Raw genomic sequence first — 19,952 nt, forward strand, 5'->3', positions numbered from 1 at the left:
CAGGCTTCCTGGCAGCCATGTGTATATACATGCACATGGTGCCCCCTGCCTGACTGCTCTCCTCCCGCTTGCCCCAGCCCCTTGCAGGCTGGAACTCTACCAGCCTGCAGAGAGTTCACCCCAAAACTGCAAAATCCACGGGTTTCTTCAGTAAAATGAGAAATCCGCATTTTCCTTCAGTAAAGAGGAATATTCACTTTTTGCTCCATTTTCCTGTGGGAAATAGAAAACCCAGATCCCTGCTCATGAGGTTTCTAGTCCTGTTCTGAGATCCAGAGCCTTTAGATCAGGGTGGATTTGATTTTTTGTGCCTGAAAGCTCACAAAGAACAATTTTTCCATCTATTTAATTGGTCTAATAAAATATATCACATCTACCCAAAGAACCTTGTCTGCCTATGATCTCTGGAGACACAAATCCACGGTTTGAGAACTGAAACTAAGCATCACAGAAATGCTTAATGGGATCTTCTAGTCTGCGCACTGAGTCCCATTGGGTAGAGCGGTTTTCTTTAATCTTTATTAATCTATAGAGGAGCCTCTGGGAATCCCATAAGATTGGGCCCCTAATATAGTCCATGGCCTGTTGTGACCTATTTATAAAACTTCTAAAAAGGTTACATGAATATATTGTCTCAAGTAGTATATAATTAGAAGTTATAATCCCTATTCCATGATGATATTTTAAAGTTTTAACATATCTTAAACTAAAACCATGTAACAAAAAGAATAAAAAAGTATGATTCAATACAAAAATCTGATTTAAATTAAAAAAATCCAGTTTTTTTTAAATCATTGGTTTTTATCCACGCCACTTCAGATGAGCTACAGCACCATATCTGCATTTCTGGTAATCTGGACTTTTGGAGCTTTCTGTGTGACTTGCAATCCCCAGGTGCTCATCAAAAACAGAGGGAGTCTTCCTACTGTCAAAAGTGGGAGTTAGACTAGGTCTTTGCTGAGACTTAGAGAGATAGGTTGATATCATTAGCTCTTCAAAAAGGGAGTATGGAGGTATAGAATCAGTCTGTAAGGATGGAGAGAGGGAGGAGCATATTTTCTTTCTCCATTTACACTATATGCTAGAAGGACTTGTGTAGGCCAGTAGGTAGGGACGGGGAGCCAGGACAGGAATGCACTGACACCCACAAAACCGTACTGCAAGGAGAGGCATCATAAACTATTAAGCTGCAGAATGAGTACTGAATATTGGATAAAAGTGTCCAGAGTAATAGACCAATGTTTCTGTTTCTTTGGTTTTGGTGATGCACAAGCGCCAGTCAATTAGCACTTTCAGTTCCACGTCCTCTGGGGACAAGATAACATCAATGGGACCAGAGGAAGTTGTGAGCTTTTGAGTCAGTGAGAAGCCTTAGCCAGCATTTCTGTAGCCTGTTTTATTTATGAACTCTCAGCAGCTGAGATTAAAGGGATGTGAGATGTTATTCAGACAGCATTTTATCTTGTTTGGAACCTTTGACCAAAGAGGTCCAAGTCGGGATTGGCTTCTCTGCTTGGTAACCAAATAAGCTGGGATAACCATGTAGGGTTATGTGCCTCCTTTCCCCCTCCCAGTGCGTTTGCTTCACCTGTTACCAAGATTTTTCCCTTGCCTTAACATTAATGAATGGACTTCCCAAAATAATCTGCTGGATGATCAGCATCCCACAGGAGCCAAATTCCTGGCATCCTGGTGATTGGCAGGAGGTCCTTACTTTCTCTGTTAATCTACCTGGATAATAACCATGGCAATATGTAGGTTAGCAATAGCAAGGTCTGTAAAGGCTTTCCAGACCCTAAGACATGGATGTGTGATGAGGAAATATGCCCTGTTCTCAGAGAGGCCTGCAGAGGAAGGATCACTCCTGTGGAAAGTAGAGAAGCCAGTAGGTAGGTCAACCGCAAATGCTTCTTCTTGACTAGGAAGGTGCCCATGGGAAGAGGCATCAGAGCTTCCGCTCAGAAGAGGTGACAGCTGGATTATGGGGAAGAGGGCTGGACTCTTTCCTTTCTCATACTACAGAACAGGGCTTGGACTACTTTCTGCAGTCTGATACTACAGTGATGGTATGAGATGGTATCAGTGATGGGTGGTAGTATGGAGCTTCTGGGGGAGGAGGATCCTTGCTGTTGGCAGCCTGTTTAGCATTAAACCTCTGCTAATATCTTATGGGCCTTGCTGAGAAGCAACCACTGAAGGCCCACTCAGCTTAAACCAAATTCCTAGGTTTCCTTCCTCAGTTAGTGCAGAGATGTTGCTGTAGAAGCAGCTGCCTCATTGCACAGGAGTTCATCTTCTCAAGGACAAACTAAGCACTAAGTCTCTGACATCTGATTTTAGGGCCTCAACATGGTCTAAGACCCTATTTGGCCTTCCATGCTTAGCAGTCCAGCACATGGCTGTCTAGCTCTTCCCTGTGCACACTTACTGCATACTGGCAGAGTTCCAGCGTGCAAAGGGCTGTGGGGAGTGAGAGGGGAGTGATCACTGTGATCACGCAGGGGGCACCATGTGTATGTACATGCACATGGCGCCAGGCAGCCTGGAGAATAGCTCCCACGGGTAAGCGTTTGGGGGGCGGGGGTTGAGGACCTCATAGGGAGGGAGGGAGGGAGTTGGGCATGGCTAGGGCTGGGGCTGGTGCCTAGCCGGGCAGTGTGTGGAGCTTGAGGCCTGGGGCTGCAATGCATGGCCTCAGGGCCCCTGCAGGGAGCAGGATGGAGCCCCAGGCAACTCATCTGGGGGGCAGGGGCCAACTCCCCACCACTGCATACATTCCTGCGGGTCAGAGGAGACCAGTGCCCCCATATCTATGTAGAGTGGAGGCAGGGGCAGGTTGCCTACTGCTGTCTTGGAGCCCAGCGACCTGGCACTGGAGCCCAGCAACCTGGCGCTGCACGGCAGAGTGAGGCCATGCAGGGATCTTCTTGTCACTGAGAACTCTGTGCTGCCCAGGTGAGGTGTCTCCTGCATGCACGGCAACAGTGAGGGGCACAACTGCACACTGCTGTCCCTGCTGCTGCCACGCATACATGAGACACATTGCCAGGGCAGAGTGGAGGTTGCAGCAGCAAGGATATCCCCACGCGGGCAGTGCTGGATCATACCTGCTGGGCTGCAGAGGCCCCAGGGGAGGGCAGCAGGGTAGGAGCCTGCAGTGGGCAGCCCACAACCGCCCATTCCCTGTGCACGATCTGTGGGGCACAGGTCCCCTCTGCCCCCCCCCAGAGTGCATGCAGCAGTGGGGAGCCGCCCCTGCCCAACCTCGCAACAAGCAGGCAGCAGCTGTGGTGGGGAGCCAGGCTTCACTCAGCTGCAGCAGCCATTGACTCCTGCTGAGGGCAGGAGGCCATGGAGCCGGGTCCTTGGCCCCATAGCCCTAGTAGCTTGCGCCCCCCCCCCCCCCCCCCCCCCAGCAAGTGGGGGGAGAGGGTTGTGGGGGGGGCTTTCATTTTAATCGTGGATTGGGGTGGGGGGGTATCAGATAATTTGCGATTTTTTACCAGGGAAAACCAGGATCCCTGATTATGACACTTATTTACCCAGTGAAGACTTATACATTCTCCCTACTTGTGTGTGTATGTCTGTTCATGTGAACCCACGGGTGTACATGTGTGCTCATGCTTGTATTTGCATACATATTATTGTGTGTGAATGGCAGGGGGGCATGTACTTTGTGCATGTACATTCATATATGGACACATGTTACTGTGGGGATGCAGTGCATCCGGATGTCAGTACACATGTTGATGGTACCTGTGCATGTGACATGCACGCGCTTTTCTATGCATGAACATGGTGTGGGGGTATGTGTGTGCATGCATGTTTGTGCATGTTATGGAAAAGGTGCTTGTCCCTAAAGCTCCTCCATCTAGCTGACTTCAGCTGAAGCAATGGTAATAGAGCATCTTTTCTGTACATGCCCACAGCAATGGAAGGTGGATTTTCCACTTCACTGTTTTTCCCTTTATGTTAACGCTCTGTTTATTTGGGTGCTTCAGGAATGCTCTTGGCAGACTTAGAGCATTGGGGAGCCATTTGCAATATACAGAGCCCCCTTTCTCTTCCCTTCTCCAGTCATTATCCTTTTGGTGAAAATAAGGGATTTTTTTTTCCCCAAGAATGATAATACTGTGGCAGAACAGTGATAGTGCAGCTGAGTACCAAAAGATAGAGGTGCTTGTCCAGCACATGATGGAGGGATGGACTCAGGAGCACCTGGATACAGGTTTCACACAATAGATACACAAGTTTACTCTAGACTGAATTGACTGTCCTCCATAGTAAATGTGGAGTGGACACACAACACACAGGCTTACCCTAGTGTAGGTCACTACATTCCAAGGTGAGGAAACCCTTTAGGGAGCAACTAACTGCCCTGGGGTACTAGTCATTTGCCCGCTCACCTACTCAGTTTCATTCTTGGGTAGCCATTTGCTCAATGCAGACTGACTCTCCTGCTGCCAAGTAGCCAGGTGCTGTAATAGTACTTACTGCCAGCAGTCATCTTAAGAGAGCTGGCCCTGTGTCAACTCCTTACAAAAGAGTAAATTTAAAACAGAATAAAATCTAGGGCAGTTGTGCTCAACTTCTGCACGTGGGACAGATCCAGCCTGCAGAGTCATGTCATCCGGTCCATGGGGCTCCCCGCAGGTCATGAAATTTGGCAGCAGGGGGTGGTGCAGCATTAATTGCTTCTTCCTTGCTGCCAAATTTCTAGACTTATGAGGAGCCCCACGGGCCAGATGACATGGCCCTGCATACTAGATTGTGCCAGTGGATCTCACCCTTGTGCCAAACCTGTGCTAGATCCATCCCATGAACCAGCCCCACAGCACTCATGGAGCTAAGTATGTTGAACACCACTGATCTATGGGAAATTATTCCATACTAACTGGGCTGAGTATCTGCATCCAGAGATAATGACCTGCAAGAAAGAACAGATCTGAGATGCAATTCAAGTTCCTTTCTCTGGATACTAGTGAAAAAGGAGAGAGAGAAAAATATATTTTCTAAATTAAGAAGATGAGCTTTCCTCCCCATTTAACATGGGGGAAAAAAGCCCCTTGCCTTACAACTGTGCACAAGGTGGGGGATGGAGGGGTGGAGGCCAGGCAGCTGCTGTGGCTGGAACTGGAGCCACAGCTGCTACTTTACCTCCTCTGCATGCCCTGCCACTCCTCCCCAGCAGCCCCCACTCTCTCCCCCTCCTTGTGGCTTCTCCCTCTCTCTCCCCCTCTGCCACACTCCTTCTTACCTATGCTCTGTGCTGGCAAGCTCTGTCCCTGCTGCAGCCCAGGGCATGGAACATGGCTCCAGCCCAGTCCTGTAGCAGAAGCTGCAGAGAGCTGGTGTGGTTGCCACTGGCTGGTGCTGGAGCTCTGCTCCATATCCCAGGCTGCAGCAGGGATAGAGCCTGCCAGCATAGAGCAAAGGTAAGTGGGAGGGGGAGGCAGGGGGGAGGAGAGACTTTGAGGGTATGGGAAACAGGAGAAATGGGGGCAGGGTAGCAGAAGTGACATGAAGGGGATAGGAGCGGGGAACAGGAGAAGGGGAAATTGGGGCAGCATGGGGGTGGGAGGGATAGGGGGTAGACACAATGGAAGTAATTAAGGGGCAGACAGGCAGCAGGGGGCAAGCTGCCTGCCTCACTCACTGCCTGCCCCACCACATCCACACTTCCTGCTCTCTACCACCTGGCTCCCACTGCCAGCCCCATTACTACCCCTGCCTGCCACACTACACTCCTCCACTACCTGTCCCCCACTGCTTGCCCCATTACTGTGCCCCTCATCACCTCTTCTCCCACCACCTGTACTAGTGGGGGGGTGGCAATTTAAGATGATAATTAGATTTCAAAGTATAATAAATGTATAAATTTTCCATGTGTAAAATCTAATGGGGGGGGTCATCTTATATTCTGGGTCATCTTGTATCCAGGTAAATATGATAGCATAGAAGAGGAAAGGAAAGTAGGTAGCCTCTTTAAGGAACAAAAATAGCCCTGGAGTTCCCCTTACGTACATGAGCCCTTATTCCCAGGGAATCTGAGCTTGTTCTGTCATTACTGTCAGCAGAAACAGGATTTTCCACCTGCTGGCCTGCTGGCTAATTAAGCATCTGGAATGTGGCTGAACACCTATTTATGACAATGGAGAGGCCCCATGGGATCTGGAAGGGGCCCTGGGATGCTGTGCAGGCAGTACCAGCAGGGCCCCTTCAGACTGCTCTGTTTTATGTCAGAGGCTGGGCTATCCCCAGCATCAGGAGAATACAAATGTGCCACTGCTTGGGACGCTTATAACTAGATGGGATGAAACACTAGGATGTGCTCTGTAGGAAGCAGTTCTGCATTAGTCTCCAAGCCACAGGCTGGACACTCTTTCCCCTCTATCTTCTGTGGTTCAGTAAGAGCTCCCCCGAGAGTGACATTGAGCCAATGCACCATAACTACTCAACAGAGACATATCCCAACAGGGAAGTATCCTAGAGCTGTTCATCATTATAGTCCTCATTAGTATAATTGTTCTGATGATTATTTCTGTACTGGCTTCCCAACCAACCCTGTTGTCATCAGGTGTTATTGACGTGTTGTTGGTGACGAAGTCTCAGGAACTGTGGTACTGGCCAAAGTTGCAGCCAGGAGACCCAATACCAATCTTGTCTTAAAGAACATCCACTAGCTTGGTTCAGTGGCAAAGATTCAGCCAGGTTTATTGTCTACAAATACAGCCCTAACATGTTGTGGCCTAACAAGTACATCAGACCTGGAGTTAAGGCACTTGTGCTTGTGACAAGATAGTCGGCACAACACCATGCAGGCTCCCTTAGGCTGCTACAAAGTTCCCCTGCTTTCCAATTCTCTTTCTGTACTATGATCAAAACAAAATATGTATTACATTTCCATCGTATCTTTGCTACATGGGAATCTTGTTCAGGGTATTCCTATTTCAGCCTTACCACACAGGCACTGGACCATCCTGCGCCTAGCCCAGTCATCTCTACCGCCCATCTCATAACAAAATTGTACATCTTGTATCATCATCCTGACCATGTTTGCACATTGCAACTTCTGCTTATATAAGGGGTTCATGCATCAGTCAGATTTGCTGGTCAGTCCTACTCTACCAATGTTTTAGCAAAGCCTTTGGGTAAGCAGTATATTTATAATGATCAATACTCCCACGAAGCCTACACCTGTAAGCCCTGAAGACCTTTGCAAACAAACCCTTTCATAATCCAGTGCTTGGTGGTAGGGTTGCTATAATAGGCTATTTGAGCATTTTGACACATGCAAGCGCCAGAGGTGCTTTAGTTCAAAAGTGCACCGCCTCCATTTTCTGTGTGCTGACACACATTTCGCGGCTTATACAACTGCCCGTGCAGCGCAGCACAGTTTGCCTCAGTTCGCATGTGGAGCAGACTCAGTTCCACAACTTTCATCTGGGGGTAATAACTCTTATTAGAGTGGCTGCAGTTTTACAGCAGCATAGGCAAAAGGAAAAACAAGATGGTTCCTAAACTCAGTCAACATGGCCTTGTGCTGGTGTGATGCACTGCAACTAGGTTTCCTCATCATGTTTTAATACTGTGGACTCAGCGTAGGGGCCAGATTCTCAGCTGTCAGTGGAGCTGCTTCTGTTTACATGAACAGAAATGCTAACTCAAGATCTCCACCTATGTTTCAAGAAAGCAGAGCTTCAGAGACCCTGGGACAAGTTTTTAAAGGTATGTAAGCACCTAAAGATGAAGAGAGGCACTAGCAGGATTCACAAAAAGGCCTGAGGGGCCTTAGATGCTTTTGTAAATCCCACTAGACAGCTATCTGCATCTTTCAGTGCCAAAATACCTTTGAAATCTGGGTTTCCAGTCTTGCCCCAACTGCGTGATCTTAGTGGAAAGATGGGGAGGCTTTTCCTACCTGCTTACTGCAGTCATTAACAAGTGAATTGGTTTGTTTGCTTTTGGTGCATCACATTCAACTGATTTCCAGTAAAAGACATTTTTTGCCCCCAGTGCCCCGAAACCAGAGTGTTGAGCACTTCAGCAAGGCTTTGATTCTTGCACTAGATTCCTGCTTTTATTGGACACAAAGTGTGGGGAAAGACAGGAAGAGAAAGGCACAGACAGCTCATCTGGAAGCAGAGGGCTGCTTCAGTGCGTTTCAGAGTTGCTAAGCAGTGTCTGTGGAGATTGTCGGTGTGGTAGTGGGTTGTAAAAAATACGTGATGTGGGTGTGCTGGGGCCCATGTTACCAAAAGTCCTTTTCCAGCGCAGAGCCATCAAGACCTTTTGGGTTCAAGGGAATTACTCAGTTGACAGCTTGATTGGCCCCAAATGCCTGCTGACCTACAGCACCCAGGGGGTGGTGTTGGCTTCTATTGCCCAAGCCTACGTGGCAGCAAATGCTGGAACAGCTGTAGGCCCTCCAAGCTTCAGTTTGCCATCTGTAACACAGGGACAATGCCTTTGCAACTCTCAGTGTAAGCTCCTTGTCTCTTGTTATGTGTATGAAGCTAACACATGTGCCTACTATAGCAGGACTTTGACCTTGGTGAGTGCCCTTGTTGAATAAATTGCTATCACTGCCTTCAAAAGCTAGCATTGGGGTACCAGGGCAGGGAATTACCTAGAGACACCCCTGTGCACTCACCTGTTTTACATGCACACCATGTACCCAGGGCAGGGGCAAGAAGGGAAGGGGGCCTTTCAACTTCTCCCAGCTGGGTTCTGCACACCTCTGTACCCAGCCTGCAGTGGGCATTTGGTTCTGTACACTGGCCCTGCAAGCGTTGTCAGTGCAAGGCAGGCAACTGCTTCTATTGAGTAATTAGTAAGGTGAGGAGAAGGCAGGCAGAGAAATCCATTCTCCAGTCAGATGTGACTCAGAGGCACCCAGTGGAAAAGTGCTTCCAGAAGGCTTGTGTCTCCTTTGTTAGGAAAGGTCAAAGCCAATCACCCTGGTGGTGATTTGAGAACAGGGATGTTATTAGTGTAATCTGTCATCAGAGCCTTTGCGCTATCCACAGGGACCAGGAACAGGTAGCAGTGCATCCAGAGCCAGCAGTGATTCCACCATAGCCTCACCTGCGTAATCTTCCTGTCTGGATGGTCGTGGTCACTGTGCCCTGGGTCACAAACAGCCAGCCAAACCAGGGAGCCAGGATGGAGAGTGCGCAGGGAAGCATGACTGATCTAACAGATTAAGGGTTGGAATGATATGGCAACACAGATCTCACCCCACAGAGGTCATAGGTCTATAGGTCCCAAGTGGTAGCTTTGGCCTACTCCCTAGCAGGGATTCAGTACAGAGCCCAGTGCTGGGGCTGCACCTGGAAGACCAAGAAGTGTAGAACCAAAGCTTATTCATAAGATTTGTTTCCCACCCCGAGTCAGAGCTTCAGAGGTCTCCGCTTCATGGCAGGAGTTTGTTACCACAGACTTGGTACAGTGCAACATGAAGAGTGCCATCTCCCTCCAGCTCTCTGCCTGTAACTGGGAAAAGACCAGAAAGGCTTCAGTCTCCCCATCGCAGAGTGGAATCCCAGTCCCATAGAAGCTAATGGGAGTTTCACCATTGAATTTTGTGGTTGCAGGATTGCACCCACAGACCAAGATGGGAGCTGCACAGGTTCCAGCCCAGCCACCCACTTCCAGCAAGTCCAAGTCAGCTTTTGCCTCCTGTGCCATGTGTCACACAGGGTCTGAGAGTGTCTTTTGCCCATTCCTAAAAAGACACAAAAGGGACTGGCCTGTACAAGGATCCTGTTAGCAAGACTAGCGCTCTCCAGGGAAGCAAACTCTCCTGAATACAAGCCAGTCTGTAAACACCTAGAGGTTCTGAAGGAATTTGCCAAGGCCCAGGTCAGGTTGGGCCACACCTGTCCATTTTGGAGTTTGCCAGCATCTGCACTTTTCTCTGAACATCCAGTCCTGGTCACACTGGGACACAGGGTACAGGCCAGATGGACCCTGTCTCTGGTCAGTTTCCCTAAAGCTTGTTGCCCTGCAAAAGACTTCTGAGGTCCTCCCTGCTTTACAAACAAATCCTCCCTGGACCTGGGCTGTGCTGGTCTCTTTTTTCAATGCAGTCCTCAAAAAGACAGTTTTCCTGAAAAGTTGCTGCACAGGGAACCTAGCTGCTGCTGCCCCAAGGAGTGATCCAACCACATTAACCAAGGAGCGGTGCTGCAGCTCGTAAACCCTCCCACGCAAAGAGCCTCACCTGGAGAGTAACCTTCTCAGCCGCACAGGCTAGAACAGGATGTCATAACCAACCTTCATCTGTCCATGACTCCCAATCGGAGAACTGTGGGAGAGAGGAGATCATTCTCCTGAGATCAGGCTCCTGGGTCAAGGAATTCAACAGAAAAATTAGCCTTGCTTGTGCTTAGCTCTTCTGCTGAACAATACTTTGCTGTCACAGGGAACTTTGCATTTCCAAAGCACTATACAAATACTGACTAATTAATCCTCCTAGTGCCCCTGGGAGTTGGGTAAATGCAACTTTCTCTTCTGCAGAGGAGAAATCAAGCCTGAGGTTATGTGACTTGTATGAGCCCTTACAAACAGGCACTTCAGTATTCTCTAGTAGTGACCCCAAGCCCAGCAACACTGTATCTCGCAGGGATTTTACTGTCCTGTGTATTTTCATTTGGAAGGGCTGAGATCAGACGCAGTAGTACCTGGCTCCCTGTTCCATGTTCAGGTAGTTGGGTTAAAAAGGTGCTGAACAACTGTATAACCAACTGATGTGCTTTGACATGCCAAGATAGGGTTATAGTATCTTGGCACATAAAATTACATCATGCCTCATGGTGATGGAGGACAGGAAGGAAATGTTTTGCTCCTGCAGAGCAATAGGCCAGGGATATATTAGTATAAGCAGTTTTCTTCACTTCTCTGATGCCATCACCTAACCCAGGACGCTGGGACTGGATGGATCTGATTTGCTATGGTTCCTCCATCTCCCATGAGCCATTTTCCAAGATTTTCTCCTTTCTAAGTCACAGACCATCAAGGTGCTTCCTTGTTCTTGCAGGTGCCTCAGGGAGAGTGGAACAATACACTGTCTCAGGACAAAGACAACGAGATCCCATGCCGACGCATGCGGAGTGGGAGCTACATCAAAGCCATGGGGGATGATGACAGTGAAGACTCTGAAACCAGTCCCAAACCATCCCCGAAAACTGCAGCTCGAAGGCAGAGTTACCTCAAGGCCACTCAACAGTCACTGAGTGAACAGAGCACTACACAGAGGTAATGAGTTTAGGGATCCTTTGTGGTAAGGCTGGGAATGATGCCCCACAGGCAGCCCCAGGAACAGGGCCTGGAGCTGCCCAGTGGTATCCACATCTTTAGCAAAGGGGCCATTTACATCACAATGGAGCACTACATGCTAGATTGGTCTTGTTAAGGTCATCAAGTCTGACTTTAACTTGGCAAAGTTTAGGCATGCCAGGGGTGGGGTGGCTGGGTGGAGGGAGAGAGATTACAAAAGGAAAAGAAGATAAGGTGGAGGAGTGAAGCAGTTCACTTGCTTGTGATTCTAAAGATCTCTGTTCCCTGGCACTGTAGTTTAGGGGGTAGGAGTAAAACATCATAAGATCCTCAGGTGTTGTGAATTGGAATAGTTCCACTGCCTTTGAGGGAGTGGTGGTATCTCTGCTGAGGATTTGGCCCTTATTGTGAAGTACCAAGATCATAACAAGGCAAAGCTCCATAGACAAAAGAAGCTCGAAGCAAGGTATCTCCCAGCATGACCCCACATACACACGCATCCACTGGCTTCTGGAGTCCAGAAGCAGGTCAAAATCCTTTGTGCTGCAGCCAATGCAAAGGATTCTGGAAAGCATCTGTAAATAAAAGGAATCAGGTACAAAGGTGGCCAAGCTGGGACTGCAATCAGGTGGGATACCAAGCTGGGTGGAGGGCAAGAACAAGAAGAGAGGAAAGCAGGAGAGGAGAGTGAAGGCCAAGTGTTGGGAGGAGGCAGGACCCACCTGGCTTTTGTGTCAGCAGTGTTTCAGGGACTCACGCACAGTGAACTAAATCACATGTGGGCACCTAATAGGTGGAGTAGGATTTGGTCCCAAGTCTCCAGGTCCCAGACAGAAAGCAAAGCAAAGGGGTGGTAGTAAAGGAGAGTAAGAGGGGCTAGCTGTACCTGGTGGTGCTATATACACCATATAAACAGCTGCTTCCTTAGCAGCCTGGGGGCTCCCACTCATGAATTGTCATAGTGCTGATTCCCCTGTGACCAGGGAACAGTTGGGACACAGGTGTTAACAGCATTTTAATAACATTCACAGGGTAGACAGAAGCAGGAGATGCTGCCAGTGCCAGTGAGGATGGAGAAACAAGACAAAAGGGTGGAGGGGAGGGGAAGGTGCAGAAACAGGAAATTAACAGAATGAGATTTGGCTTGGAATAATACAGGGTAACATGTCCAGGGCGAAAGCAATCAGCTACACCAGCAGGACAGAGCACACCAGGGAACAGCACTGTGGAGAGAGACATTGGGGCAGCAGCGACCTGTAAATGCGACTCTGCTTTACTTGGTGATGCAAGGACAGGTCTGGGGCTTTGGGAGAAACAGGTCACCACATAGCCTCCACAGCAGCCTGACTGCTCTGGTGAAACTATTGACTTCAGTACAAGAGCTCCTGCTTTATGAGAGAGGAGTATCGGCCCCTATACATCTCTGGGGAGCTATAGATCAGGCCCTATAGATCCCTGTTGTCAGAGAGAATCAGACTGTATGCACCTCTATCATACTATAGATTCAGGTTCTGTATGTAATTAAGTCAGGCCTTAGGTATCTGTGGTGTACTATGCAATCAGACCCTAAAATAAAACCATATACATCCCTGACATGCTGTAGCATAAGGGCCTGCCCATCTTAGGTATCTAATCCCTGGGCATTGCATTCGGCTCTGGTCATGTCCCTCCCACAAATTGTGAGGGACTCAAAGATCTGATGTAAGAGAAAAGATCAAAAGGGCCAAATGTGGTCAATGTGGGCAAGCAACAGCAAGAGAGTGGTATTTGTCATGGGGTGGTGACTTCTGACCAGCCGTGCCACAGGCTCCTGAGGGGAGGATTGGGAACCCCACCCATGGGCCTTCTTCTGTCAAAGTGATAGGGATCCATTCTGTGATGGTGCTGGGAGAAGGCTCTTTCCATCTCTCAGTGCTGCAATTCAATGAATAAAGCCACAGGCCCTCCTTTCTCTCTTGGCCCTCTCTCTGTTTCTCTGGCCTGTGGCCCACTCCCTCACTGAAAGTCCTCATTGAGAGGTATATAAGAGACATGGAAAGATCTGGGCACAAACTGACTTTGGGGACTCAGACATAACTAAATGACACTGTCCAGGCCTAGCCCTCCAGACATGAACTCATGCCTTTGTTTTAAACCTGAGTCTGTTGGAGTCCCACAGCCCTAGTTAGCAGGATGCCTGTGGAGAAAGAAGGGCTTAGACCTGTGCCTGCCCACAGTCTCAGAAGGCTACTCAGTGCTACATGCTGCTCTTCAGCACCTGCCCTGCAAGTCTGTGGAGCACTGCTGCCACTCAGTGGCCATTCCAAGTGATTGTGATGAACATCTCAGAAGATTTTGCCCTGTGTTTCTTGTATCAACCCAAGACCTCTTGAGGTTAAATCAAGTGAATATTTCAGTGCTGTTTCTAAAACAGTAACTGGAATAGGGAACAATTACCCATCCAGTATGAATGGCTACTAGAAACCAGAACTGATTTGAAAGTGATGTTTACTGGCAAGTTAACTAGACAGGCACATATGTGAGAAGTCCAAACATGTGTATACTATGGTGCAGGTCAGAGGTGGGGAAATGTGGCTCACGGGCCAGATCCAGCCTACCAAGGGATTTTATCCGGTGCAGAGGCCAGCTCGGGCCGTGGCCCATGCAGCCAGTTCTGCTGCCCCTAGGTGCACAGAGGGGCTGAGGTGGCACAGCAGCCAGACTCAGTTCCCAGTAGCCCCCACAGCAGCAGCTCCTTCCAGCTGCCACTGCCAGTTTCCAGTACTGCCGCCAGACCCAGCCCTGCTGCCTGGGCACCCTGGCCCATCTGCCCCACACCCACTGCTGGGGACACCAGACAGAGTGGGTGGCTGAGTGGATGGGGTGGGACCATGGGTGGGCGGGGAGCGGCATCCAGAAGTAGGATGGGCAGCCAGGGTTGGGGTTGGGGCTGGGGCCAGGGCCAGGGCTGGGCTTGGGTTCATGGGGCAGTGTTAATGCTGGGCCAAGGTCCGGGGCAGAACTACAATCCGCTGTCTGCACGGCCCTGCAACAAGTGCAGGTTCTGTGGGCAGGGCCATTCAGAAAGTGGATCACAACTCTGCTCCAGGCCCCAGCCCCACACTGTCACCACCCCACGATCCCAATCCCAGCCCCTCTCACCCAGTTGCCCACCCTCCCATCCCACTCCTGGATTCCACTCCCTGTCCTCCCATAGTCCCATCCCATCCACCCAGCCAAGTGTGGCCTTCCCGCACGGGTCGTGAGCCTCCATGGAGACTCTGGGATCACCAAGCAGTGGCAGTGCAGGGCTGGGCCCCAGGACAGAGCCACTTAAGGAGTTTTAGTGACCTGTTGTGGGCCAGGGGTGGGGGCAGGGAAGGAACAGGTGTCAACCTGGTCTGCAACAGCTCTGCAAAACTCCCTAAGTGGCCTCCCAGCTCAAATAATTGCCCACCCCTGGTCCAGTATATCACTGACACAGCCTCTACAGCATATTATAAATGCATGTAATATGCCTGATACTTCTGGTACAGCCTAGTGCATCTTTAGTGCAGCCTCCTGTGTCTGTGATGTGGCATACCATGTCTGTGACACACCTAACACATCTATCATGAAGCCTGGCATACCTGTGGGGTAGTCTAGCATGTCTGTAATATGGTTCAGCACATGCGTGGTGCCACCTTGCACATCTATGACGCAGCCTACCATGGCTGTAATGTCACTTAGCATGTCTGTCATGCAGCCTAGTATGCTGGTTTGTGTCATGGACTGTTTGTGATCTGCTGGGCATATTTGTAACATGGCCTAGAACAGCTGTGGCAGGGACAGAGGGGCTGCTGCTTCTGCTGCTTCTCAGGTGGTTTCCCAGTCTCCCGTATAAATAATTCACCCCACCTGCCAGCTCCTCAAAAGCTTCTTCTCCCTTGCTCCCAAATGTTCCCACACTTAAGACTGAGATTTGCTCTGGTTTATTTCATGACAGCTCCATCCTTGCTTCAGGTCTTCTACCAGGAAGGGTAGAAGGGTGAAGCATTAGGAATTCACCCCAAGAAAGGTGAATGCCTGGCAATTAGTCAAAGAGCATCCAGTACGGCCAAGTTCAAGCATTGCCAACTTCTGAGGCAGACCCAACATATCAGGAGACTTTAACATTAACACCTTTGGGCTTCTGCTTTGTTGCTTTTTGGTGTTAGAGTATTTCGGGTCCATGTTTTCAAGCTTTATTTTGTAACCGTGAAGGCTAGAACCTTGTCTTTATGATGTATGAACTGGGATTCCAATTTCAGCCTCTGGGGCTTTAAGAAAAGCAACAAATATTGTGCAGCTCACCATAAAGTCACATCAGCAACCCTGTGTATCCAGATGCTGCAGAGATAGTATGTAGTCAGGTCAGTGTGTGAGTAACACCCATTCTCCAGTTCCCTCAAAGCAAAAGGATGCTGTTTCATGTATGAAAACACTAACCAGTGTCTAAGCTCTCATTCAGCCTGGCTTGGATTTGAGCCGTGGCTCCCAGCCAGGGCAAAAATTGAAAGACTATAATACAGAAGCAGTGATAAACAAGTGGTGCAGACATGATGAATTTATACTCAGAATTTGTGTGAGTGTGGGCATTGATAGAAGGCCTCTGGCAGATGTTACACTTAACCAATTAATTGCATCTTGAAGTGTAATTTAGCCACATATTTATGCAATTAATGACATAACAAAACATGAAACCAGACACAAAATTATTAAACAAAACTATGTAATAGTTTTATGGCTAGTTTCCATCGCAGCTTAAAATGAACAGGTGGTTGGGTAGACTGTACCAGCATTCAAATAGGCCCTGGTGTGGTCCTTGGCAGCTGACAATCAACTGATCGGTGGCAGGGCTCAAGGCCTGGTGCAGTCCTGGAGCCAACTGCCATTCAGCTCATCGGCAGCTGGCAGGAACTGCATTGCCAACTGATAGTCAGCAGCACCAGGACTTCATCAGTGTTCAAGCCCCAGTGCAGTCCTGGTGCTGTTGACAATCAGCTGATTGTCAGCTGGCTTCAGGGCTATGTGGCATGACAGGAGGCACAGTGGTTGGGATCACAGATCAGATCCCATCATGCCTTTCACTGAACATCTGTCAGTAGCCTCTGAACGCTGTCCAGAGTGGACAGATGACCAGTGGTAGCTACCTACTGTCAGTGTTATTACAGTGCCTCACCACAAGGTGGTGAGGAGCCAGAAATAGATGCTTTGCTCTAAAAAAGCAGCCACTCAAAAGTGAAATGGACTGAGCTGTGGAGACATGACCTGTAACCCAGTGCAACTCACACATACCATGACTTTTTGAAAAGTAAATTTACCCTGGGTAGGATGATTTACAACAGCATCAAACTGTATGCTGTGTGTCCACTCCATATGTGCACCTGTTAAGGCAAATTACATCCGTATAAATGTGTTGTGGGTCTACACCCAGTGTGCTTGGAGTTGGCGAACAAGAGTGCAGGAAAGATTCCTGTTAGGCCCTATTCCATGCTTTGTATTGCAACTTCCCTGCAAAGCTTCTGCTGAGGTTTCAGCCTTGTGGTACTGAGTGCTGTACCTACAGCGTGATGGACTGCCTTGGCTAAGAGAGTTTGCAGACAGAGCTGGTCAAGAAGGCAAAGGTGTAAGCAAATCCAGGGATTTTTATCCCCATCCTTCTTCAAGATTTTTATATTCTGAAGATCCTTCAAGTTGGAAAGCCTAGGAAATTGGGTTCTCAGTTTTTCAACAAGTCATTGAAAAAGCCATTTTCCACAAACACTGCCTTTTTTTCCCCATGTACAGGAGGAAAAGAGGCCCAGAGAAGGCAAAGGATTTGTCCTCTGTCCAACAGCGAGTCTGTAACAGAGTTTGGCATGAACCCAGGTTTCCTGGTCTTAGTCCTATTCCTTCTTTGTCAGACCACACTGCCTTGGTGTTTGATACAGTTAATGTTGTAAAACAGAGAGTGGGAGGGATCTGGTGCACTCAGAGCCTGCATTATTAATTTGTGCATTTGTTTTAATTATGGACAGAGAGATCCACAGAAATCCATCTTCCCACCTCCCCTCTCCTTTCCCAGCTCCAAAAGGCCTCACTGTGCCACATGCAAGCCTGTCCACCAGAACTCAGTAAAGCTGCTCCAAGCCTTATCCTCAGGCAAAAGCAAGGCAAGGTGCTACCTTCTATTACTATCCTCAGGGAACTGAACATCCAGCCAGAGCCTTAAATTCTTAGAGCCAGGCTGTAGTGTATAAATGTGCCTAGCAGAAGGTCCCTGCCCCTCCTGAGGCTGAAAGGCTTGGATGATTAGGCTGGGCAGTGGGAGGGCAAATGAGCTATTTTTCACACTGCTATATGTGTAGCAGTGTGTGAATAGCATCAAGGCCCCTAACTACTGCTTTCCTCTGTTATGCTAAGATGGAGCATCACCTCAGTGCCTCTCTCTTTCTCCTGCAGGAGCCTGGATCGCCTGGACTCTGTTGAGATCCTCTTACCTCCAAAGTTCCCAAGCTGGGAGGAAGAATACAACCAGATCACTGACAACATCAATGAGTCCAGCTGCATCAACCAGGTGAGATAAGTCAGGAGAAGATTCCAGCCAGGGCCTCCCTCCCCTGGGTTGTTCAGATATAGGTGGGGTGTTTGCAGAGGAGGATAGGAATTGGTAGATGCAAGGAGGCAATAAGCAGAGGCTTTTCCTTTGCCCAGTAAAAAGTCGAATCAGACTGGCTGTTCAGCAGATAGGCAAGCTGCTCTCTCCCAGTTTTATCAGTGCACTTGAAATCAGGTATATAAAGCCCCTGTTAGTCCAACCATGGGTCCCCCAAATAGCTCAACTATTGTACTTTTATCCTGTCAGGTGGACCTCCTATCCCAGTCCTGGGCCTCCACAAAGCCCTGCAAATGCCACTCAATTCAGACTTTGAATACCCACTGGCATCTCAGTCTAAGGCCCTAAGGCAGCCCTGCAGGTGGACGTGAATAATAAAGTGCAAACTTCCTGCTGGTCTGGTCTTTGACATCTACGTTTCTGCCCCGCCATCTTTGGGTTATCTAGAAGCGATATTACACCAATTTGGCTAAAAGCATGTTTACATGGGGAAGTTGGTCTGCAGAAAGTAGAGTGTGAACTTATTTCCTACTAAATAATGCACATTCAGAGCAAAGCAGTTTATTTCATATTCAAAGTAGAGTGCCCATATGAGGAATTTAGTGCAGAGTAGCTAGCTTTCGAATTGGTACTTATTCACGCCCTCGCTTCCTTCACACTAATTTCCTCATGCAGTCAAGACCTTACAAGATAACTTTTCCCCAAAAGCTTTAACCTAGTTCATCTCTGCATGTGGATATTCTGTGTCACTTTAAAGTGCTCCTCTGTATCTGAAAGTTAATGGAAGTTAACATGCTAATTTAAAGTACAATAGCTGTTCCTGAATAACCCTGTGGGCACATCTTTACATGCAATTAATGCTCAGAAAGCTTACTGCACAGAAAAATACTTTACAGTGCACATCTACACATGTGCCTGTCAGGAGCAAATTTGCTTCCTACTGGAGGAATTCAGGGCAGGGCTATTCCAGCCCTGCTCTGTTACTATATGGCAGCCAGGGGGAGCTCTAGATTCCTCCAGGTGCCAGCCAGGGGCTGACAGGGGGCACCAGTGTCAGGCCTGGGGGAGGGGGAGCTGTTCCAACTCTAAGCACATTGCCTCCCACGCCCTACACCTGCCCCAGGCAGCTGCTTCCTGCCCAACCCCCACTCTGATCAGGGAGCTGGGCTGGGATGATGTTCTCTGCCCCTGTCTCCTCCTTCCCTCTCCCCACCAGCAGGCAGCTCTTGGCCCCAACAAGTTGCAGCTGGGACATTGCTCCTTGCCCCTAGCAGCAAGCAGGTCCTGGCTCTGGCTCCAAGATTGGAACTGGGCTTGGGAGCTGCCTGCTGCCAAGGGCAGGGAGCAGTGTCTCAGCCCCAGCTCTATGATCTGCCTGCTGCCAGGGGCAGGGGAACATTGTCCCCACCTGGGCTCCACAGTCAGAGCCGGCCCTGGCAGCAGGCAGCTCCTGGGAGAGGGGATTATTCTCCCACCTCCTCTACCCAGGTAGATCAGGAACAACTTTGCATAGAGTCCAGGAATGAACATCTGGAAATAAGCAGTAGAAAGGGTGAACCTCTGGAAAAAGCCTGACCTCAGTCCAGGTCAGGCCCTTTTGAAGGCAAAATTGATATATCTCAGTGCCCAGAAGAAGGAAACACATTTCCCCCACATCTCCCTTTTGAGGCATGTGACAAGCAGATATCCCTTGACCCATTGCTTTTCAAACTAGGGGTTTTGGCACCTATAGGCGGGGTCATGCCATTCAGTTGCAGTGGGGCTCATGACCAGAAGGGGGGTTGCAAGCCTAACACCAGTTCCCAAATTTTTTCCACTAGTTAGCCCACTGCCTTAACAGTTTCCTAGCTGTTTTATGCTGTCACAATAGACCTCTGTCTATTGTAATAGCAGATCAAGTCTCTCTGTCTGCACATAAGCACACACGTATGCACATACCTCATTCTGTTCCTGAGCCTCTCCTGCTCACAGACTGCCATTACTGCCAAAGCATGTGCTGGACAAGAGCAGCACAGTGTTAGGGTTAGAGGTAGGCTAGACACCCAGCAACCAAAGTATTGTTCTCACCCACCAGATG

The 19,952-nt window shown here is 49.0% G+C and overlaps 1 protein-coding gene across 6 annotated transcripts in view; it reads left to right on the forward strand.

Annotated features, from left to right (window-relative positions):
* DLGAP4 (DLG associated protein 4) overlaps positions 1–19,952 on the forward strand; it is a 180,885-nt gene that overhangs the window by 32,312 nt on the left and 128,621 nt on the right. For all 6 annotated transcript variants that reach the window (XM_019513057.1, XM_019513051.1, XM_019513056.1 and 3 more), the window contains 2 exons: positions 11,042–11,259; positions 17,722–17,836. In XM_019513057.1, coding sequence (XP_019368602.1) covers positions 11,042–11,259; positions 17,722–17,836 — 333 coding nt within the window. The remainder of the gene's footprint in view (positions 1–11,041; positions 11,260–17,721; positions 17,837–19,952) is intronic.

The sequence above is a fragment of the Gavialis gangeticus genome, unplaced genomic scaffold (genome assembly GCF_001723915.1).
Source record: "Gavialis gangeticus isolate Ggan-Ray unplaced genomic scaffold, GavGan_comp1, whole genome shotgun sequence".
Lineage (NCBI taxonomy): Eukaryota > Metazoa > Chordata > Crocodylia > Gavialidae > Gavialis > Gavialis gangeticus.